The 25,151-nt window shown below is 43.9% G+C and overlaps 1 protein-coding gene across 3 annotated transcripts in view; it reads right to left on the reverse strand.

The window, feature by feature from the left end:
* LOC145351477 (follistatin-related protein 5-like) overlaps positions 1-25,151 on the reverse strand; it is a 490,544-nt gene that overhangs the window by 385,412 nt on the left and 79,981 nt on the right. For all 3 annotated transcript variants that reach the window (XM_080201073.1, XM_080201071.1, XM_080201072.1), the window contains exon 3: positions 16,535-16,568. In XM_080201073.1, coding sequence (XP_080057199.1) covers positions 16,535-16,568 — 34 coding nt within the window. The remainder of the gene's footprint in view (positions 1-16,534; positions 16,569-25,151) is intronic.

The raw sequence follows: 25,151 nt of genomic DNA on the forward strand, positions 1-25,151 counted from the left end.
ACTATAAATATAGGTAGAAGAGTTAAAATGGAAGGACATTTGTAGAGAGCGCAGGAGGTATTGAGTTCCAAGATGGCAAAGGCAAGTATGGTTGAGATGAAAGACGGAATCAATGATGATGAGGATTCACTCAGTGTGGAGGCTAAGAGAAGAAAGAAAGGATAATATGTAAAGAAATACTCAGTGGGTTTGGGAAACAGTAGACAACAAGGATTTTAAAGGAGAACTGAGAAGATTGGAACAGAGTTAGACAACAGAGAAGTCAGACCATGTCCCGAGAAGGTGTTAGCTTGTGAGGCCTGGCCTCCCATGTAACGAATCCACCTCAATTTCTCTTTTCCTCTCCTGAATGCAGTGACTCATGGTTCAAGAGTCATCTTGTCCAATTGACTATTTATCACCCATATGCCCAGACAGGCTATATCTGCAGATAATTCAACTGCGGGAATATTATAACTAAGGCCAATTATAATCCTTACTGAAAATCAAAAAAAACTTGCCCTTTGGCAACTAAATTATTGGGCAATAAACCATCAGTCAATCAGGAGCAAGCATCTGTCTGATTCTTTCTCTCCCTCTTTCCTATGTTGGGAAACAGACACCGAATATAATTTCCACCAAGACCACAGCTGAGATCTGCTAGCAGATCAATGATTGAAGTGGGAACCTTCCTGGTTCAGGATTAGGCAATTGTGATGCGACTGTATCTTTAAGGAATTTATTTTAATCATGTTCCCCAGCAGTTCTTTTAAGAGGCCTGGTCTTTTGTGCTTGTTGCCATCCTGTCTGTACCAGTACCTTTTATGGTTGTTGTAACAGGATAATGCAGCAATGTTTATTTTTAACTTGGGCCTAATGCATTGTCCTGGAATTTTACAAGTTTTACAACCCTTCTGGATTGTTGGGGGAAGATTGGTTAACAAGTTACGGTCAGATCCTTCACATAGGAATCTAAGAATTCACTTTCAGTTTAGCTAGTTAGAAGCTGACTCCAGACTGCCAGCAGTATGTTTCTGGGTATCTCACTGGTATTAAAACTTTAGTTCTTGGTGGCTGGCTGGCTGGCTAGTTAGTAACTCGAGGCAAGGAAAGCCTCTATCTCTTGAAGTGGTTTGTTGTCTAAAAGTTAGAGGAGAGCAGTGGCTCTATCTCTACATCAAGGTCTTCTGGGAACTCCAAGTTGGGGAAGTCAGAGTTTCAATTCTCCATCCAAAGGACTAAGCCAAAGCAGGTGTTGCAAAGCTGCAAGATCCAGCATCACATGAGTATAATTACATTTTGTGTTAAGTCTGGAATGGGGGTGTATCTTTGTAGGGGTGCTTGTGTTGGAACAATATTCATAGATGTTAAGGTTTACACAATAACATGGTTGTTTTTTCTTTTTGTTTATAATTGGTGAAACTTATTGTGAATTGTCTTATTATATGTTAACTGTATTCTTAATTAAACTTTGTTTGTCAAAAGCTCCCTAGTGGGTAATTTGAATCATACCTAAGTGAAATATCTTGGAGCCGATCCTCCCCAAAACATTCCAAGTGTCAAAATCATGTGAAAACTGGAGGAAATCCCGCTGGTTTTATGAGTAGGATTTTCAAACTGAATCTCCCACACTCTGTGCACTGCAAAGTGCACCAACGTGATTCAAGCGTTGGGGCCTACTCCTGCTGGAGAGGCTGGCAGCATAGTGCTGAGTGGGTCACTGCACTTGCGCCGATCTGTCAGCGTTGAGATCAGTGCATGCGCAGTAGCCCTGCACTGCCAGGCTCCCAATCATTGGTCAGCTCGATTACTGGCCAGCACAGCAACGCTCCCCCTCCGACCCTTCTATAGCCTGATCGCTGGCCTCCTGGATGTGTCCAGGCCAGCCTCGACACCCCCCACTACCCCTAGCCCATTTCAATCTCCAACACCCCAACCCGGCAATCCCGACCTCCCGATCAACACCCCCCAAACTCTTCTGACAGCCCAAATCCCCCCCAACAGCTCCAACCCCCAGGAGGTCAACCACCCTCCTCACCCCAATTTCCAGCCCCGATCGCTATCCTCCCTCCCTCTGTCACTGCCGAGTTCAGAGTGGCAACAAGACCCCCACTGATCTTCCCCAAGAGACCCTGCCCCTACAGGCCCTGCTCCCATTTGGCCTCGCCCCCTCGGCACTGCCCAATGCTGGTAGGCAGTGTGAAGGTTCCCCCTTGGTCATTGCCACTTTGCCTTTTGGGCAGTGCCAGGAGGCCAGGCTGGCACTCGGAAGCTGGCAATGTCCAGGGGATTCCCCCCTTACCCCTGATCTCCTGGGGGACCCCGATGGCCCCCCTTCACGTCAGCGGGGTCTGGCCGTCAGCTCCCTGCAAGTGGGGAGCTATTGTAAATGCCGCTTGAGTGAAACAGTCCTGGTAGTGGAGGGAGACTCTAGCGGGCCTGGAGACACAGTCCCGGGCCCGCTAATTACATGTAAAATACATTCAAGTGAGAGTTACCGTCAATTATACAGCTCCGCACTGCCGGCTTGGAGAACTTTCCCCTTTATGCTTGCCTATGCCAAACTTCAAAGTACAAAACCCATGATCTCAGCTGACTCCATAAAACATCTTGGAGTTGCTGACCTGGATTATAACACAATATTTTGAATTATTGGAGAGAAATTGGATTTCCCTTTTAATAATGATCGAGTTGCTGGAAAAACCTACTGAATTCAGAAATCCATAAAAAATTTACACTGTTATAAACTACCTTTCCTACTACGCCCCAAATTAAATGAAAAATATTCCATGGGTTTCCAGGAGATTAAAGAACATTTTTATGAACAGCGGCAATGTCTCTTGCCTATCCAGATTAGCTGACTGTTTAATCGGTTTAAGACGTATGTTGGTTTGCAACTCAATGCCACTAGGAGGGAGATTGTAGATTCACAAATCACCTTAATTCTCCATCTTTGCTTGATTAATGTTGATGAGCTCTGAGTAGTCATTCCAAGACAGACAAAGAAAGATTTCATTCTCAGTAATTTCCACACAACTGTGTGTTGTCAGACCTCAGTGATATCATGGCATTAGCCATGATCAGCAACCCGTGGACAACAAGGGTGTGATATGAAAAGAGGGATGTTTTGTGACATTAATGTTTCTTCATTATGTATGTTAGAAATGGTTTTAAACAAATGGTTTTCAAAAACAATTAATTCCCAATGGACATGAAAACAAACGTCCCCAAAAGAGCAATACCCAGCCAAAGGACGAATGGTTTGTGGAGACTGAAGACAGTAAATGCAACAAAATGCAAGAAGTCAGAATTTACCAATCGTCCGGCACAAGAGTTTCAGTAAGACAACCAAATACTCATTTCACCAACCCATCCCCTTTATAGGATTATGGGCAATGTGTAAATATTTCCTCCTCTAGTTCTTCTTGCTCAATGTCACTCAGCAACCACAGATGAGAAGACAGCCAGTGATTCAGTCCCCGGGCTGGGAATTAACCTCCCTGATTCCACATGGTAAACCCATGCGCTTGCTGTCATAGCTCAATAGGTTCATCAAGATTAGCGACATGCATTCCATTACTCCACAGGATTGCTTGGCATTGCAGTGAAAACTTAGTCATGTGGTGGAATAAAATGTTCTCCTTCCAATGGCCGACCCAGAGAAGACCTGCGCTGACAACATTCTCTCAGTCATTTTCTTTAGCTGTTTCTCTGAGTACAACATGATTTGCTGACTGAAACACGATCCAATTTGCAGAAATGACATTTCAAATGGGTGAAAGAAAGGATACTCTGGCGCTTCACAGAGATTCCCATTGATTGTACCACAGATTTATCGGTCTCAAGTATCTTGATCCAAATAAAGTTACTTTAAAAACAGAGGTGTCATATAAAGCATTGACTCTACTCAACCTCAGCATAACATTAAAACATGAAACCAGAAAAGGTTGTTGACTGATGACAAAAATATTTCAACTGAATGCAACAATAGTACTATGATTTTTAGGGTCCCAGCCAGACTATATTGCTGTTTGCCCCAAATCAATTCATGTTCTTACAAACAAACATACATATGAGTTAGGGGCAGGAGTAGGCCATTTGGCCCCTTAAGCCTGCACTTTAAATCCTTCAGTATTTCAGAGGTTCGCTCAATGATTACATGGTGAATTAATGTACCCCACATCAATATACAGCTTATGTCTTGAAATGCTGCTATAGAAGATAGACACCGACTTGAAACTGGCTCCCCTGGGTCACAGGGTGCTGGCACATTGAACTGCATTAAATGAAGAAAGATGGCTATCAGCAAACCAAGCAGTTACTTGCATTATCCAGAGCTACCCGCACAAACAGGCTGCGTATTGAAAGAAAGGAATTATTTCTGTTTATGGTCTTGAGCAAGGGAATCTTGTTCACTTGGTAGTGTTCTCGGCCCAACCATCATCAGTTGTACATACATGACTTTTCCTCCATCATGAGTCAGAGGTAGGGGTTTTTTGTTGAACCATGTTCAATACCATTCCCAACTCCTCAGGTACTGAAGCAATCCATGTCTGCATGCAGCAAGACCTGAACAACATTCAAGCTTGGGCTGATAAGTGACAGGTAATATTCATGCCACACAAATGCCAGCTAATGACCGTCCCCAACATGAGAGGATCCACCCATCTCCTTTCTACACAGTGGCATTACCATCATTGAAATCCCCACAGGGGTAACTATGGTCAAAAACTGTACTAGGCTAGCCATGTAAATATGCTGGCTACAAGAAGAGGCCAGAAGCTTGGAATTCTGCAGCGAGTAATTTGCCTCTTGACTCCCCAAAACCTGTCCATCATATTCAAGACATAAGCCAGGAATATAATGGAATACTCGCGACTCAATTGTCTGGATAAGTGCAGTTTCAACAACATTCAAGAAGCTCAACACTATCCAGGAGAAAGTAGCTTGCTTGATGAGCACTCTAATCCATAGAAGGACAAGGGCATCAGAAGCACGGGGACACCACCAGCTGCAAACTTCCCTCAAACACCATCCTGACTTGGAGGTATATTGCCACTCTTTCACTGTCACTGGATCATAATCCTGGACTTTCTCCCAAGCAGCACTATGAGTGTACCTACATTAATTGGGCTACTGTGGTTCAAGAAGATGACTCACCATTACCTTCAAGTGGCCAACGATGCCCACATTCCAAGAATAGACATACTCAAAGTCTAGCTTCCAGAGAAACAGAAATGAGGGAACAATAACACTTGGTTACATAAGATACAGGTCGGTATTTTACATTATTGACCCTTCGCAAAGGTTTGAAATGATTTGAGAGATTTTCTACTATACATTACATTGTTTTCACCAATTGGCAAATCTAAGCTAAAGTCACCATTTGCTTCACAACAATCTAAACATTCCCTGGTTTGACTCCCGTTTGATGCAGAGTTATCTGATCTTAATTGGGGCATCTGTAAGGGCTCTACCATTGGCCGCACCATCCAGGTAAGGGTAAGGGAGTTTATCCATTAGAGAACTGAAGGATTCTGATCAGAGAGCTGCTCGACCTGAGGTCTCAAGAGAGACAGTAGCAACCAGGGTGCTAAACTAGCCTCAGCTCCTGAGGCAGAAGGGAGTGTTCCAGATTTCTGCTGCTGATTTGGAAGCACGCATACGTGGATGTGCACAAACAAGGCTTATCTTCATGCCTGAGTCCTTCCCAAGTTTTAGATCCCCTGCCCACATTCCCAGCATATGCAACAGTACTTTGAGTACTTCCTCATTTAACTTGTAATTGTGTTCCTGAAAAGTGCAACTTCAAATGAGCCAATGTTGAGTGAATCAGGTTTTCCCACTACAACCAATGCAAAAGCTTTGGATTGGTCCTGTAAGTCTTTTCCTATCAAAAAAAACTCTGAAAACATCAAACATTGTAAGATGAAATACTCTATATTGCAAAATTATTATATTTCTAAATGAAGTAACTTCTAAACTAAAATAAATTAAAAATAGAAAGAAATATGCAAATAGTTTCTATTTACCTCCCACTGACTCCCTCTCCCCCACTCTCTGACCCTTTGACTCACCATGTATCTTGCTCCCCAATCTTCCAACTCCTCAACCTGTCCACTCCCGAGCAACCTTCCCTCTGCCCATCTCTCCCATCTCAATGCTTCTGCCAGCCACCTCGTCCACTCACCACCCACCCATTGGCCAACCCTCCTGCTCCTGACCCTCCTGCTCGTCGACCCTCTGAGTGAAGGCTCGAGGGATGAGAGGCAGAAAGCAACCTTATGGAGTGAGAGCATTTTCGAGTTGCAGTGTCGCGGAGGTAAGCTGGAGAGGTGATGACCAGGAGGAGCCATGATGTGGAGTTGCTGGCATTGGACTGGGGTAGGCACAGTAAATAGTCTCACAACACCAGGTTAAACACTGGGAGGAGGATGACAAGTGAGAAAGTCGGGAGCAGGAAGTTTCAGGGTCAGGATGGCAGTGGCCAGCAGAAGGATTGGGAAGCCAGAGGGTCAGGGAGAGGGTGAGGCCGCACAACAATGGTGGCAATCAGGCATGCAGCCCTATTTTGTATCCAATGCGAAACAAGGTTAGTGTGAATACACAACATGAATCAGGTCTCATTAAAAACACAACATTCAAATGAAAACAGGGAACTTATAGTGAGGACTTACCATAACACAATGAAAGTAATTGCCTTTGCATTGGTGCCACAGATATGGCACTGAATCAAGCTCACAATACATTATAATGGAGATATTTTTCAGAATTACAATCCACATTTATTATATCCTATTGCTTGCATATGCAGAATGCAAACACATTAACCAGGAAGATGAGCGTCCAGACAAGAAGTAATGGAAAAGTCTATGATTAGATTACTCATATTAAATATAATCTGTCACAGTTGAATTCCTTCTTAACATAGTATTTTGATTTGTAAAGGAAGCACAAATTACATGCTTTATGCCCTGATTATACTTATTATGGATTTTAATACTGAATTTCTGCAGGTGTCAATAGCTGTTTGATTAAAATATTCCACCTCCAAGATGACCACAATGTTGCTTGATGTTGAAGTAAAGGCTTTTTTTTAGCAGCCTACACACTAGCCCACCATCTAAAGTGCCACGGAAAGGAGTACAGCCAATCTATTTACTTGCTAACAGAAAAATTACCTTCTCTTCATGCTCTCATAAATGAGCACTGCAGTGAACCACTACCCACATATTCCCTGCTGATCACTTGATGCATTTTTAAAAATTCTTTCACAGCATGTGGGCGTCACTCACAGGGCCAGCATTTACTGCCCATTTCCAACTGCCCTTGAGAAGATGCTGATGAGCTGTCTTCTTAAACCGAGGCAGTATCTTTGGTGTAGATACACCCACAGTGCTGGTAGGGAGCCAGTTCCAGGATTTTGACCCAGCGGCAGTGAAGGAACGGGGATATATTTCCAGGATGGTGAGGGACTTGGAGAGGAACTTGTAGGTGACAGTGTTCTCATGTGTCTGTTGCCCTTGTTCTTCTCGGTAAGAGGGTCACGAGTTTGGAAGGTGACTGATCAGTTGCTGCACTACAACTTGATCAGTTGCTGCTCTACAAGCACTTTATTTGGAACTTCTACATGGCAAATGAGCCCGAGGAAGGCAGGGGAAACACTTCATGGACACCCTCAACGCCTCCTTGAAAAAACGCAACATCCTCACTAATGCCTGGGATTCCCTGGCCGAAGACTGCCCGGAATGGAGAAAAAGCATCAGGATAGAGCTGAATGCCTTGAGTTTCATCGCCAAGAGCAAGCTGAAGCATTGACAGAGGAAGGCCCGCATGGCAACCCATCACTCCTCCCACCCACTCCTCCATACACTGTCCGCCCCACCTGTGACAGAGACTTTAGGTCTCACATTGGACTCATCAGTCACCTGAGAATTCATTTTTAGTTTGGAAGCAAGTCATCCTCGACTCTGAGGCACCGCCTTTCAAGAAGAAGACTGCACAAATCCAATTAAACTGCTATTTAAGATTGGGTTTATTGCAACAAAGGGACAAAGTCTCCATAAGTGAAACTAGCCATATTATAAGTCTAAGGTATGATGTTAATGTTGGCAGGGAAAAATGCCATTCATCATTTTTTTTTGCAATGATTTCAAAATGATTTAAAATGGATGTTTCATTGTGATTTTCATTTTAAGGTGATGGATCTGGAATAACCTCAGGAAAAGATTCACTAAATCTCTGTCAGCATTCCTTGAAACAAGTTTACATTAATTGCTCTTCTTTGAGTCCTGATCTGTGCAATTATTATACCAAGAAAGACAGCCATAGAAGTAATATGAGATGAGTATGCTGGACCTTCACCTGTGGAGACCAGAAAGAAAGTTTGTAGGATAGTCAACCTGTGTAATCGTGAGATGAAATGGATGGAGTTAACATTGGAGATTAACAATTGTGGCCTTTAGAAGAATGTGTTTGGTGGGATCAATATGCTCGTCTCATTCAACACTTTCTTAGGTTAACAACGTTTGATACAAACATGTCATTTTATAATTGTTGTGTCCAGGAATGGATAACATTTAAAATGTGACCACAGTCAAGCTTTAATCTTTGCATCATAAGCCAACCAGTTCATTGACTGCATCCAAAAAATAGAAACCTAATATTCAATCCACCTTGGTAATTGATAATTTCTGGCAAAGTGGCGTTGAACATTGAAACGCACGAGGCACGGGTAGCATGGTGGCACAGTGGTTAGCACTGCTGCCTCACAGTGCCAGGGACCTGGGTTCAATTCCAGCCTTAGTCGACTGTGTGGAGTCTGCACTTTCTCCCCATGTTTGCACGTATTTCCTCTGAATACTTTGGTTTCCATCCACAGCCCAAAAATGTGCAGGTTAGATGGATTGGCCATGCTAAATTGCCCTTTAGTGTCCAAAGATGTATCAGTTTGGTGGATTAACCATAGAAATGTGTGGGGTGATAGCGGAGGGGGGATCCTAGGTAAGATGTCTTTTGGAGATTTGGTGCAAGCTCAATGGGCTGAATGGCCTCCTTCTGTAGGGATTCTATGGTAAATCTTTTGACCTAGTGAACTTTGTTTAATGAAATACCCCTGGCTGTGTAATTACAAGCACTATTTTAGGACTGAAATTAATTCACTACCATTTCTCGATGTTAAATGCCATTTGTCACAGTTGCTAAGTGACTGGAGCAATCTGGAAAAAAAATTCTGACTCCAATGAACTGCTTTTGTTGTTTCCTTTCAAGAGTAATTGCAATAAACAAATTCTCAGATAAACGCAACACATGGGCTGGGAATTTCCTGGGGGCTTCCCATTTCACTGTCAAAACATCACCGGGAGTGCCAGCAGTAACTGTCTGTGCGGAGTTTCTGGTGAAGTTCTGACTGTGAAACAGAAGGAATTTCCAAGAAATTGCTGACCATGGTTTAAATCATGTAAAAGGATCTTTTGGCAGCATCCGTTTGCAATTAGCATGAATCGGTTTGGTGGCTGTGTGATTTTCCTGTGGCTTCTAAGGTTAAAAAGTAAAGAAAACTAGCTGGCTATATGGAGGGAGATTGGAAAATTCCCTACAAAAATGACAGGCTGCATTTTTTTTGGATTTATTTAGGAATGTGAACATCACTGGTTAGGCCAGCATTTGTTGCTTATCCCTAATTGCCCTTGAGAAGGTGTTGGTGAGCTATCTTCATTAACCACTGAAGTCCCTGTAGTGTAGCTATACTCACAGTGCTGTTAGGGAGGTAGTTTCAGGATTTTGACCCAGCGCCTGTGAAGGAACAGCGATATATTTCCAAGTCAGGGTGGTGAGTGGTTTGGTGGGGAACATCCAGGTGGCAGTATTTCCAGGTGCCCTTGTCCTCTAGATGCTGGTAGTCATTGGTTTGGAATGTGCTACCTAAAGAGCCTCGGTGAGCTCCTCCTGCAGTGCATCTTGTAGATGGTAGACACCTCACTGGTGATGGAGGAAGTGAATGCTTGGGGAAGGATGCCAATCAAGCAGGCTACTTTGTCCTGAATGGTGCCAAGTTTCTTCAGTGTTGTTGGAGCTGCCCTGCTCCAGGTAAGTAGAGAATATTTCATGACACTCCTGACTTGTGCGTTGTAGATGGTAGACAGGCTTTGGGTAATCAGGAGGTGAGTTACTCACTGCAGGATCCCTAGCCTTTCACCTGCTCTGGTAGCAACAGTATTTATATGGTGAGTCCAGTTGAGACAATGATGTTACAAAAAGTACATGAGGGAAGTTCCACGTTCCAGCCACTCTCTGAATAAGGAGTTAAACATGGAGGAAATCTGTGAAAGACATCAGGAAGACAGCCTGGAAGTTCCTCAGTGCAATTTTGCACTGGCATAGCACCTTTAGATAAAATTGTTAGACCCGTTGTTGGACTCCAGAAGGAGAGACAAACAAGTTTCCTGAGTAGGCTTATGTGCAAATCGATTACTGCAAACATTGGTGTGAAACTGGGGAACAACTGTGTAAGCAGCTGAAGCAGCAGGGAATTTCTGCTGGGCTTTTTAAATAGAACTTTGTGCCTCCGTTATTCTGCAGACATAAGGCAGCAAGAAGGTAAAGCTGAGACATTTGCTAGGCTTTTCATTTCTCTCCCAAGTAACTTCATTACATGTCTTGCCAACTTTATTTTGTTACACTTGAAATATGAATATTCAAATGCTATCTAATCCAGGGAACAGCAGGAAGTGGTCCCAAAGCCAGCTGGAGAGCAATTCACACTGTTACAAATGCTGGACCTCATAAGGCTGCTCTGTTTTAAATTACCTCTTTCAATATCAGGTAAAATAGAGTAATCTGAAGAGGGGGTTGTCACCTCCAAACGAATCTGCACAGAGACAAGCACATGTGGCCTCATACTAAATATGCCTGGAGACAAGCCCATGTGGCCTTCTTGTTAATGGAGGCAGAAACTCAAATTAAAGCTTATTGAAGATAAGGTGCAATTTTAACACCAGGCAGCTGGCCTTGCTGTGTACAGATTATCAGAGTCGGCCAGACAGAGAACTGGAGAAGAAAATCCACAGCAGGTGTTGCTATGCCGGGCAGAAGGTTTGTTTCTGAGTTAATCACCAGGCAGAGTGCTGGTGAGGATGGATTCCCAGTTTGAAGAATCAAAGTTTGCAGTGAGCTAAAGGACAAAGTATGATTCAGTTACGCTCAAAAGATTGGGCGAAGGCGGCTTTATTTAAAAGGACACTGGATCTAATTCTCATGATCCAGAGAGGCACCAACAACATAGGCAGATCAGTGAATGAGGATCCACTGAGGGGGTGAGTTTGAGAGGCTAGTTTCCAAATATTAAAGAGAACATCAAAAAAATATTAATTTTGGATTAATTCCCCAGCTGCGTGAAAATTGACATAGTGTCAAACAGGTTAGAGTTAAATGTGTGTGAGTTTGATTCATGAGGCCAACTGGCACCTGTGTTTGGAAAAGAGGCAGTTATTTCACTGGAACCGGCCTCATATATCAGGTTGTCCAAGCAAATTAATGGGATGGCACGGTGGCACAGTGGTTAGCACTGCTGCCTCACAGCGGTGGGGACCCAGGTTTGATTCCAGATTTCGGTCACTATCTATGTAGAGTCCGCACATTCTCCCTGTGTCTGCTGGGTTTCCTCCGAGTGCTCCAGTTTCCTCCCACAGTCCGAAAGTTGTGCTGGTTAGGTGCTGTGGCCGTGCTAAATTCTCCCTCAGTGTACCCGAACAGGTGCCGGAATGTGGCGACTCGGGGATTTTCACAGTAACTTAATTGCAGTGTAAATGTAAGCCTATTTGTGACACTAATAAATGAACGAAAAAAATGTAAAAATTGCACTAGAGTTGCAGACAAGGCTTTAAACTGAAAAGGGAAGGAGAGGATTCATTCAGGTCAAGGCAAAAGAGCAATGTAGTGATCTGGATAGATTACAGTCTGGCAGGAAAGTGCACTCTAGGGTAAAAACTACTCGATTGGCAGTTTTGTTTTCTCAGGTCTATTTTGTCAATGGTCCCAAATAAGGCATGTCATTTGCTCATAGTTTCTGCTTGTGAAACTTTAGCAATCGGGTGATTGATTCTTTCACGGGTTTGCAATAACAGTAGGTTTTTTTTAAAGTGATTCCACACGTGTCATTGTGACATTAGGATTTGTTGATTCTGTAAGGAGCATAGACTTGGTCAGTGTGTTGACACGGAAGGTATGAGGGAGCTTCAGAGTTTTGTGGGTGGCATGGGTTGGCATGAAGGATATCAGGGGCTATTGACTGTGAATTGGTATGAGATGGCATGGGTGGGACATAGGGGTGGTGCAGGGCTGAGGAGTTGTGGGCAGTGAGAGCCGAATATTGAACAAAACAACTGGGAAGTACTTCCAGAGAACTGAGGTGAGCCTTTTAACCAGGGGAGAGTGCTAAGTTCAACCCCTTTTCTCCAACCCAAGTGCACCCAGCCACCTGGACCCTAGGGAGACCCTCTCTTTGCAAGCCTGGCAGTGGCAGAAGGGCGTATGGGTACTGCGCTGACCTCCTTGACCCCCCCCCCCCTCCCCTGGAGTCCACTGTGCCAGATCCACGATGCTCATAGGCTGCACCAAGCCCTCCCAGTGCAGATCCCACTGGGGAGGCGGGTGAATGGTGGGAGGTCTTTGAATCGGGCTTCACACCAACTAATGAAAGGTTTAGAATAACCAATAGGTTCAGCGGGAAACTGATCGAGGCCGGCAGGGTGATCCAGGCGAATGCTGATGGAATTGATGCACCTCAGTCATCCCGTTTTAATCCTGGCTCCCAATTCGGCAGGACATCAAGATTCCTGCCAGTGATGAATGGGGCCGGTGAATCCCCCTCCCTCTACATTTGTAAATGAAATAATTTCTACAATATAATAGACTTAAAAATATAAAAGAAATTTGGTTACCTTCTCCTTACTTCTCCTTCTCCTCCCACTCTCTTGTCAATCCTGGTGGCCACATTCCCTTCCCAATCTCTTGATCCCCCCGATTGCTGCTGACACTTCCTCCTACCGACCTTCTAATTCACGGCCTCTAGCAGGCCCTGAATCATCCTCTTATCAACCTTCCTGCTCCCTGACTCTCCCTCATGCCGCTTCTCCCTCCTGGACCCTCCCTCTGAGTGTGGGCTCTGGAGTGACTCAGCAAGTGACAGGAGGAGCAGCTTTGACTTACCAGAGGTAAATGCTCTTCGAGTGGGTTTGTGATCAGCTTCACCCCCTTTTCAGAGAATCCCTACAGTACAGAGGGAGGCCATTTGGCTCATCGAGCCTGCACATACAATAATCCCACTCAGTAGTCCCGCATATTTACCCTGCTATTCCCCCCACTCCTGAAACTAAGGTCAATTTAGCATGGCCAATCAACCTAATCTGCACGTCTTTCGAGTGTGGGTGGAAACCGGAGTGCCCAGAGGAAACCCACACAGACACAGGGAGAATGTATAATCTCTACTCAGAAAGTCACCCAAGGTCAAAATTGAACATGTCATTGAAGCAATGAGGCAGCAGTACTAACCACCATGCTATCATGCCACCTAACCACCATGGCACAATGCTGCCCACAGTTTTTGATCAGAAATCTCCTGGTAACTGATCCCTGATCCCAACAATCAGACAGGTTACTCAACAATGGATTGAATATATTCAGGAGTAGCAGGAACACTGTGGGGCAGCTGCTTCACATTATACCGTCTCCACCTGCTCTGTGGATGAGGGAACCATTCCTGACAAGTTTAAAATCCAGGCAAGCAGAGGAAGGGAAATTTCTGATCTAAAGGCATTATGCTGATCAGAACCCTACTTGAAGAGAGCTTATCTCTCTTGCCTCTTGCCACTCATTTCCCTCACAGTGAAGGTTCAAGAGAGGGAAGCGGGGAGCAGAAGGATCAACCAGAGGACAGATCAATGAGAGAGTGGGTTGGAAAGTGGGGGAGGCCACAGTTCGAAGGTTTGGCTGTGAGAAGTTGAGTCAGGAAGATGGAGAGGCTGCAGGTTCGGGGGTCGGCAGTGAGAAATTGAGTCACAGAGAGAGGTTGCAGGTCTCAGATTGGCAGCAGGAAGTTAAGTCAGTGAGCAAGAGAGGCCATTTCAAAAGATCATTCATGGAGTTACACAGGTGATGAGAAATAATGTTAAAACAAATCTCATGATAATAAACAAGAACAAAACCCCACCAATGTTAAAATGAAACAATGTTAAATGGGGCAAAGTTAAAAAGGGACTTACTGTATGAATTGATGACTTCTCAGTCTTTTGGCTCAGGTCAAGCATCAGATCAAGACCAAGATGAAGCTCAGTGTCTCATCCTGTTTAGCTTGGATTTTGTTTGTCTCTTTTGTGGGGACCATGAATTGGATCCAATTGGATTTCGAATTTGTTTTTGGAGCAAGCAAGGAATGGATTTGAGTTTGCCCAGTTCACTTTGAGCATTGGCTTTGTAACTTTAAGAATGGAGTAAACAAGTTTAAAAAGTTTAGATTGTTCATGTAATAAGTCTGCAGAGGCAGAAGGCTCTTCATGTGGGTAGCACAGTGGCACAGTGGTTAACCTTGCTGGCTCATTGCGCCAAAGACTCAGGCTCAATTCTGGCCTCAGGCCACTGTCCTGTGTAGAGTTTGCATGTTCCCCCCATATTGCGTGGGTTTCCTCTGGGTGCTCCAGTTTCCTCCCACATTCCAAAGATGTGCAGGTTAGATTGATTGGCTATGCTAAATTTATCTTAGTGTCAAGGGGATTAGTAGAATAAATATGTGAGGTTACAGGAATAGGGCCTGGGTGAGACTATGGTTGGTGCAGACTCAATAGGGTAAATGGCCTCCTTCTGCACTGTAGGGATTCTATGATTGACCCAAATCACTTTACTTACAACAGCAGTACACAGAGTGCTAGTAGTTAACAGTCTACCTCTGGGGGTGTCAGAGGAACTGACAGTCCTGGGTAAGGCAAAAACTCCCTGATTGGCCCTTCAATTGGATCCTTAATCAGGGAGTTCATACTCCATGAGGCCAACCTCAACGCCTGATTGAAATCATTACAGATCACCTATCGTCTATATAAATAACTCCACCATCAAGTATTGCATACTCTCTTAAACCATAGCAGGAAAGAGTTTGACTAACAATCGAACAATTTGTGAAGCACCTTGTAACCATTTCATTTTCTTTATTATAAGTACTTTCTAAATACAAGGTGATTGTGAAAATGTAAAAAGACACAAGAAAGAGATGCCATGGCTGATAGAGGTAAGTAAGTAAGGGAGAGAAATAGGCCAATAAATAGGTGGAATGATGGACAGAGAGATAAAGAATAAACACGAAACATAACTGACATTGTTGACAATCATCTAATTTAAGTATTGAAAATTTTCAGCATCCAAAGTATTTTGCCTTTCAAGTGTGCACAGAAAAGTCAAAAGTACCATATCCATGCTCAACACAAATCCAGGATGAGAAGTGAATGATTCTGTCAGCTTAGCTTGTGATAGATAACCTTATATCTGCAAAGGTTCTTCAAGTACAAGCATTAAAAATAGGATTCACACACAAAAAAGATTTTGTTTCCAATACCCTATTAGTACTGACTTTCCACCTGTTTAAAAAGTGGAAGATTTCCATACAATACCTGTGGAAAATCAATGACTAGCCGGCATGGCTGGTCATTGGATCTTTCACCTCTGGCACTGTGATTTAAACCTAATCGAGAATGAAAGCACAGAAGTTTTAACCTGATGGTTGTTAATGGCTGCAAGCCAATCAAGCTGAAGGTACCGTCAACTCAGTTCTTAAGCGCATAAATTTACAGCATGTATTTATTCTTGCTTCATCATAATCGGTGCTAAGTTGCCTGTCACACTCAGAGAAGCCTCAAATAAAACTGGTGTGAATGGAAAAAGCCGCACTGATATAACATCTGATGCTCTTGAATAGCACATCCAATTCTGGTCACCGAGAAACAGGAGAAACATTCATGCCAAGAAGTAACATAAAATGGGATCACAAGGTTGATCTCTATGTGCCAACTTTAACCCAGGGCAAGTACAGAATAGGAAGGGCACAGGGAAAGTGGCACTCCACCCACCTTCCTCCATCCTCTCCCCCCTCCCAAAAGGTGTCACTAGCATAGGCCCTTAATGCCAAGATTTTATTTCAATAGGAACAATCGGATTCCTATTCAATTTGTCAGTCACCCAAACTGAGGCAAATCACTGCCTGCTTTCAATCTTGTTCCAGTCAGACAGGTTGGATTGAAGTCAGGCTTCTTGTATCTGAGTGCTGAGTAAAGGTTAAATACAACTGAGGACAGGAACTCAACATCGATTTGCCCACTCTCTGGATGAGAAATGAATGAAAGGGAAATAAAGTCTGGGGGAATTGGTTGCAAAATTAGAAACCTCGGGCATACAGGGCACCCCACCTGAAATAGCAGGGAGGCATTTTGCGTGTTTGAGTCAAGGTCCTAGCACTGATGGTCGGACCTTGACTGCAAGTTGTATACCGCCTATTTAAATTAGAGTGCCTTACCTTTCCTCTTCACCATGTCTGAAGGTCCACTCTGCTGCAAAAAAAAAGAAACAGAGTAGTCAAAATTTTGCCTGCCAATAATTTATGTTTACTGCAATTTTATTACCGCCAATCTTATCACAATTAATGTTTTAAAATCATATTCGGCAGTTCTGCCATCGCTAGCTCAAGAACTTAAGTTGCGACTATGATTCTTTGCACCATGAGCCCTTTCCCCAAATTTCCCAATTAAAGTGCCATTTGTCGTAATCTTTAAAAATTCATTTTTAAATCAATGTTGTTAAAATTGGACTTTGCCGATGAAATAGGCCCTGTATTAAAATTGCATGGTCGAAGTGGCGAGATCTTCTGAGCCAGCTGTATTTGGACTGAAATTCAACCTGTATTAATTCACTTCCTTCAGTAGTGAGGGAGGCAGTGACGTAGTGGTATTGTCGCTGGACCAATTTTCCGGGGAACTGGGTTTGAATTCCACCATGGCAGGTGGTGAAATTTGAATGTAATAAAAATCTGGAATTAAAAGTCTAATTATGACCATTAAACCATTGTTGGTTGTTGTAAACCCACAAAGTTCACGAATGTCCTGTAGGGAAGGAAATCTGCTGTCTTTACCTGGTCTAGCCTACATGTGACTCTTGACTGACAAGAGTCAACGTGGTTGACTCATAAATGCCCTTGGAGGTGGGCAATTAATGGTGGCACAACCAGTAGCACCCACATCCATCGAGCAAAATAAAAAAAAACTACTCCAATTTCTTTTGGTTAAAGTATTTAAATTGTTGTTTTGCTTAAAATAACAGAAACCTAGATACAAATGTGTAATGTCCATAACTCTTTTAAGCTTTCTCATAGATTTGAAAGAATTATTAACCAATGTAGGTAACGATAGAAGTAGTTGGAATAGCCAATCATGTAACAACCTGATGAAAGATCATCAACTTTAACTCTGTTTCTCTCCCCATAGATGCTGCCTGACCTGCTGAGTGTTTCCACCAGCTCCTGTTTTTATTATGTTACATTATTAGTGCTTTGCTTTTTGCCATCCCACCATCTGCATTCACCATGTCCAATGACAAGAAAGTATAAGCTTCCAAAAAGGGCATCAAGAAAGCGCAGATGCAGCCACCATAAAAAGTGGCAAATAGAGGAGGAAGTCCTAGAAGGTGAGTACATCTACAAAGCGACAAAGCAGGTTCACCCTAACACCGGCATCTCCTCCAAGTCCATGAGCATCATTAACTTGCTTGTCAATAACACCTTCGAGCGTATTGCAGGCGAGGCTTTCCACCTGGCCCACTATAACAAGCGCAACATCATCAGCTCCTGGGAGATCCAGACCACCAAGTGCTGGGTGCTGCCCAGGAAACTGGCCAAGCATGCTATGTCAGAAGGGACAAAGACAACAACCTAGTAGACCAGCTCCAAGTAAAACTGTACAATACACTGAAAATATGCCCAAAAAAGCCCCACAATAGAAATAAAGGCAATAGGAAAGAACTTGCATTTCTATAGTATCTTTCATGATCTCAAGACATCACTAAATGGCTTCAACAAGCAATGAAGTATTTTTGAAGTGCAGCTATTTTTGAAATGCAGGAAAATGTGGGAATCAATATGTGCTGAGCACAAACAAATTAAATAAATAATCAATTAATCTGTTTTTCAGTGTTGGTTGAGGAATGAATATTGGCCATGACACCAGAATAACAGTTCTGTTCTTTCTCAACTTGTGCCATAGGACCATTTTTATCCTGCCACAGTACTGAAATGGTTCTTACCAAAGGTATGAAGCACATCCGATATGACTGTGACCACATTAATCTATAACTCCTCAATCGTCCGGATCTGTCTGCAGTCTTTGACACAGTTAACCACACTATCTTCTTCCAACGCCACTTCACCTGTTTTCAGCTGTGGGCACTGTCCTCATCTTGTTCCATTTTTGTATGTCCAGTCATACCAAAGGATTGCCTACAATGGATTTACTTTCCACTGCATCAATCTTACTTCTGGTATTCCCAAGAGTCTGACCTTGGCTCTCACTTATTTCCCATCTGTATGCTCTATTGTGTCATGTGGTACCATCTGTAAACATATAACACAGATAACATCTGGCTTTACCTCACCACCTTCTATCTTGTCTCCTGTTTTATTTGTCACACTGTTTGCCTGACATCCAGTGCTTGATGGGCAGAAATTTCCTTCAATAAAACATTGGGAAGTATGAGCTCAAGGGCTTTGGTCCCTATCACAAATTTAATTCTCTAATTATTGGCTCCACTCCTCTCCCTCATCACTATCCTGGGTTGAACCAAGCTGCTCACAACCTTGATATTTTATTAGATCCTGGGACGAGCTTCCAATCACATACCTGCACCATCACCAAGACTGCCCACTTGCAATTCCATAACATTGCCAAATCCACCATTGCTTAAGCCATTGATTAGGATGTGGGGACTAAATGTAATATTTCCCAATTTGCTGATGGGAATGTGAGATATGAGGAAAATGCAAGGAGGCTTTAATGGGACTTGCATAGGCAAAGTGAATGGGCGAGAACATGGCCGATGGAAAATAATGTGATTAAGTGTGAAGTTATCCACTTTGGTAGAGAAAGCAGAAAGATGGAGGATGGGATTTTACAGCCTCGCTCGGGCGAGATTGGAAATTCCCATCCGAGATCAATGGAGGTCTCTGTTGTCGGAACCTTGCCTGCCCTGATTGCATGGTGGGTGAGGTGGTTCTTGCCAGAGTATTTCTTAAATGGTGAGAGGTTGGGAAGTGTCGATGTCCAAAGGGAGCAGGATGTCCTTGGTCATGTGTCACTGAAAGTGACCAAAGTTGCCCCTTGGCTATTATGATATTCTCTGTGCAAAGCTCCAAACTCCCACCCACCTTAAACCCATTGCACTGATTCATGGGGCTGTTCTAACCTGGCATTTGAGTTATGACATTGATGCCAACTGTTTATATGTAATGCAATCAGCAGCAGTTCAGCAATACTGTCCACGCGACCGAATTTGCTGGTGATAAACTGCTTCTATAATTCCTCCTGAATGTGCCAAAAGAGTAACTGAACAAAATAGCATTGAAATAACAGGCAGCAGCTTGGAGCAAGGCTATTACCAGGAGAGCTTTGCTAAATACTTGCCAATCCTCAGCTTGAAATGTTTTGATTCATTCTTAAATATTTTGACCATTCACACTGTGCCAAGGTCACCACAGAATGAAACTCAGCAAGGCTTTTCTGGCCACAGGCACCAATGTCAAGGCCTCACATATTTTTAATATCTTCAGCAGCTGCTTCAGGTTGGTGCAGGTAAACAATGTGTATAAGAAACAAACTCAGCACGGTTGGACAGAGGCTGTAATTTTAAGATGTTTCTCATTGGGACATCTCCTGTCTTGCCCACAATTAATGGGTATGATGTTTTAATGCATGTACCATAAAAGGATGAGTGAGGTCGTAGTGTATTAGCAATACTTCTATATTTCACATCATTACTCATTGATTTCAATGGATTGGAGTCCAGGTCATGTATCTCTAATAGAAACCCAATGACACTGCTTATTGTGAGTCAGATTAAATCAAAGCAAAGAGCAAAGCTCTATGTCCCTAAGCAAAGAGGCAGATCTGGGCTATTTGACCCATCGATATTGCTCTCCCATTCAGTTAGATCATGGCTAATCACCCACTTCAACATCACTTTCCCATTCTATCCTCATATGCCTCAATATCATTCATCTCCAGAAATCTATTGATTTCCATTTTGAACATGCCCACTGGGCTAGAGAATTCCAAGGATTCACCACCCTCTAAGTGAAGAGATTCCTCCTCCTCACATTGTAAATGGCCTACCCTTTATTCTGAGAGTGTAGCAGTGATTTTCTGGCTGTGTTGTGCAGGGCAGATGATGTTGGAGCGAAGCAGGGTCAGAGAATCGCGAGTGAGGGGTCTAGCACGTTCAATGCCAGCGCAAAGCCCCATTGGAATCCTCCCAGCCACCCAGCCGGACATAAACTGATTCCCGCTCAGGGAGGACAGGAACCAGATTGGCATATTTAAACATTTATTTAAATATGTCAGGTCCAAAGAGGCTGGATTCTCCCTGCTCCTGGGATTCTCTGACCCTCAGGCACAGATTCACAACTGCTCTTCGCAAATGGAGATCAGTAGTGACGTCCACTGGGGTGGGGGACTCGGGGGAGGGAGGTTCAGAGGCAATTGAACCACTAAAGCCTCTGGATGGTTGGGAACATGGCTGGACAGTACCCAAACTGGCAGTGTCAGGTGAACACTGCCAGGTTGTCACTGCCAAGTGAGCAGTGTCTGGTTGTTGGGGGGCATTTTCAAGTGAATGGGGGCTGAGGTTGGGTGGGGCCTGAGGGAGATGAGGCCTGAGTGGCAGTGGGATCTGAAGTGGATGGGCATGTAGGGGATCATGAAGGGGGGATATGAAGGGACGGCATGAAAAACAGGTCCATGAAGGGTTTCGTGAGGCGAATGCCATGAAGCAGGGGCATGAAGAGGATCATGAACAAAGTCATGAGGGGGGGGGGCGCATGAAGGGGGACTCATTGGGAGACCCCCAGTTCCCCGATACTGGCAATCTTTGTTGGGGAAGGGGTGGGGAAAGATGCCTTCAATGAGGAGAGCATCACTGAAGTCCGTGGGGGGGGAAGAAGAGGTACTAATTTCATTTTGAGATTTGGGTGCCCTTTAAAAGTGGTGCCTAATCTCTGTGAAGCCAGACTTACCGGCGTGTTTAGGCTCTGCCCCTCTGAGCTAATACAAAACTTGCTCTTCTCCCAAAAAATGACAAAGTGTGGGAGAATTGGAAGCTGAATTGTGCCACACATGCCTGGGTGAATCATACCGAGTTTCTCATCAAAAATGATGCAGTCTCAAAACAGGAGAATTGGGCCGAACTGACCACGCAGGTGGGAAAACAAGAGTCTTTATCACTGCCATTGGCATGGATTAACTCAGCTGAAAGATGCTAATAAACTCATTTCGAGCAACACGCCAGCCAGCTCCTGAACCCGAGCCGCCTTTCTTAACAGCAGCCTGACCTCCACCCTGGGAAACAGGAAAGGAACCCCCGCCCCTCCAAAAATGAAATACTGCTCCCCAAACTGACTAGGGGGCATCACCAACCCGTCACCAAAGAGGAGCATCCTGCACCCTCCCCCCCCTACCCACACGTAATGGGTAACTGTCCCCCCACCCACCATCCAGGCATGAGAGTAACTCGAGATTAAGGGCTCAAGCTGGTAGGTTCATTAGCCATTTGCCCCTCTGCTACTGCCGGGCTTCAGAGAAAGGGTCCCTGATAGGTTCTAGGCATTGGATGGGCTCAGGCTGGGTGCAGGGGACTGACCTTGCCACTCTCTCCTGGGATGGGGCTGTCATGATCGGATTAATCCTTCCAGGCCTGAAGATCACCCCTGACATGGTGATTTCAGAAATAGTGTCACAACACCAGGTTAAAGTCCAACAGGTTTATTTGGTAGCACAAGTTTTCGGAGTCTCGCTCCTTCATCAGCTGAGTGAGGACTTGTGTTCACAAACAGGACATACACAGACACAAACTCAATTCACAAGATAATGGTTGGAATGCAAGTCTTTACAGGTAATCAAATCTTAAAGGTACAGACAATATAAGTGGAGACAGCATTAAGCATAGATTAAGGAGATATGTATTGTCTCCAGCCAGGACAGTTGGTGAGATTTTGCAAGCCCAGGCAAGTCACTGGGGTGACAGATAGCGTGACATGAACCCAAAATCCCAGTTGAGGCTGTTCTTATGTGTACAGAACTTGGCTATCAGTTTCTGCTCAGTGACTTTGTGTTGCCATGTGTCGTGAAGGCCGCCTTGAAGAATGCTTACCTGAAGATCAGAGGCTGAATGCCCGTGACTGCTGAAGTGTTCTCCGACTGGAAGGGAACACTCCTGCCTGATGATTGCCAAGTGATGTTCATTCACCCATTGCCATAGCATCTGCACAGTCTCACTAACGCACCATGCCTTGGGACATCATTTCCTGCATCATATCAGGTAGACAATGCTGACCGAGTTGCTAGAGTATGTACTGTGTACCTGGTGGATGGTGTTCTCACGTGACATGATGGCATCCGTGTTGATGATCTGGCATGTCTTGCAGAGGTTGCTGTGGCAGGGTTGTGTGGCGTCGTGGTCACTGTTCTCTTGGAGGCTGGATCATTTGCTGTGGACAATGGCCTGTTTGAGGTTGTGCAATTGTTTGAAGGCAAGAAATGGGGATGGCCTTGGCGAGATGTTTGTCTTCATCGGTGACATGTTGAAGGCTCTGGAGAAGATGTTGTAACTTCTCTAGTCCAGGGAAGTACTGGACAACGAAGAGTACTCTATCCGTTGTGTCCTGTGTTTGTCTTCTGAGGAGGTCAGTGCGGTTTTTTGCTGTGGTGCATCGGAACTATTGATTGATGAGTCGAGCACCATATCCTGTTCTTATGAGGGTGTCTTTCAGCGTCTGTAACTGTCTGTTGTGAGCCTCCTCATCTGAGCAGATCCTCTATATATGGCGAGCTCATCCATAAGGAATGGCTTCTTTAACGTGTTTAGGATGGGAGCTGGAGAAGTGGATTTTTATATGTCTGTATATGCCCTGTTTGTGAACACAAGTCCTCACTTATCTGATGAAGGAACAAGATCTGAAAGCTTGTGCTGCCAAATAAACCTGTTGGACTTTAACCTGGTGTTGTGAGACTTCTTACTGTATTTATCCCAGTCCAACGCCAGCATCTCCACATCATGGTGATTTCAGCCAGCCTGTGATTAACATCTGCATTCCTGCCTGTCAGCTATGAAAATTCTTAAGTGGCCTGGTAACTTTAACCTCCATGCAACCTCTCCCAGTCATATGACAAGCTTTTATATCATTGCAGCACTCCATACTGCAGCAGAGATTTCCCTTTCTCCCTGTCAGAAGCTGCAGGTGTGAGCAGACTCCCTTTGAGGCCTTTGACAGAGAGGAGATGTCGATTTTACCTGACGGGGATGGGGGGTTGGGGTGGGGCAGCACGGGAGGATGGAGTTCTAGTTTATACTGCTGTGTACTCAGCCCCAATGTATGCACACAGCTTTGATATGAAGTTGTTGAGCTTCCTAGCAAGCTGAATTCTTTGAAATGCTCTCCATTCCAACAGAACACTTTGATTTCTAATAAATTCAATGGTGCAGCACCTTAGAAAAGACCTATTAAAAGCTAAGTTGCCTGTGTGACATTGTGGGACACGTCCCTCACCTTTTGTTTCTCCATCAGGCTAACAGCACGGCAGAGAAAGACATCATTGGTGCTGGTGGCTTCAATGCCGATTTTCCCACCCTCTGCGACAATCTGCATATTTTAGAGAAAATTCCACCCAAAATTGCTCAGTTTCTCCGCCTTTTCCCTGTCCTCCATTGTAAATTCTTGTGTCTCCTCCAATGATGTGACGTCCTTGCTAAACTTTTCCTATTCACATACTGAAAGAGCCGTTTAAAGTCCGCCTTTATATTTCTCATTCGTTTGCTCTGACATGCTCTTCTCCCTTTATCAGTTTCTTGGTCCCTCTTTGCTGGATTCTAAATTGCTCCTTATTGTACTTACCATTTTTTCCAGCAATTGTATAAGCCACTTTCCCTGATCTATTCCACCAGGAGTCAAGATTGAGGTACCAGGAACAAGACTAGGCCAAAGGATGCGATGGCCTATGGTATGATTGCTAGACTATTAATCCAGAAACTCCGCTAATGTTCTGGGAACCTGCATTCGAATTAAGAAACTAATGATGAGAATGAAACCTCAGGGAAGGAATCCTGCCATCCTTACCTGGTCTGGCCAAATGTGACTCGAGAGCCACAGCAATGTGCTTGACTCTCATACATGTACCACATAAGGTCATGTACCAACCGACTCAAGAACAGCTTATTCCCTGCTGCCATCAGCCTATTCACATTAAGTTGATTTTTCTCTACATCCTAGCTATGACTGCATCCTCTCCTTTCCTTCTCTATGTACAGTATACTTTGTCTGTATAGTGTGAAAGAAACAATATTTTCACTGCATATTAATACATGTGACAATTATAAATCAAATCAAAAAAATAAATCAAATCAACTGCCCTCCAAGGGTAACTAGGCTTGGGTAATAAACGCTGGCTGGTCAGCAATATCCAGGTCCCATGAATGAATTAAAAAAAAGTGCTGGCTGTCTGCGAGCCACTTCTATCATTCATTCATATCATGGCTAACTGTAGCTCAATTCCATTTATCTGCCTTTAATCCATATCCCTGGATACCCTTATCTAATGAATATCTACATAAATGACTTGTGCCCAAATTTCTTCAATCTTTTGCAATGAAACAAATGGCATTTTGCCATTATTTCAGCACAGATTTCAGGAAATTCTACACAGGGCTAACTGAGTATTAAATGTACAAATCCAGTTCCATTTCACTATTTAAATCAATGAACCATCAGAATTACCAAAATCATCTCAGGGACATGATTAGTTAAATATTTGAACAAGTAAACATGGTCAAAACTCAATCCATTTTAAAGAAATGTTGGCCTATTTTCCAGATGGTTCTGA

This window comes from Carcharhinus amblyrhynchos, chromosome 13 (genome assembly GCF_965287045.1).
Source record: "Carcharhinus amblyrhynchos chromosome 13, sCarAmb.v2.hapA, whole genome shotgun sequence".
Taxonomy (NCBI): Eukaryota; Metazoa; Chordata; class Chondrichthyes; order Carcharhiniformes; family Carcharhinidae; genus Carcharhinus; species Carcharhinus amblyrhynchos.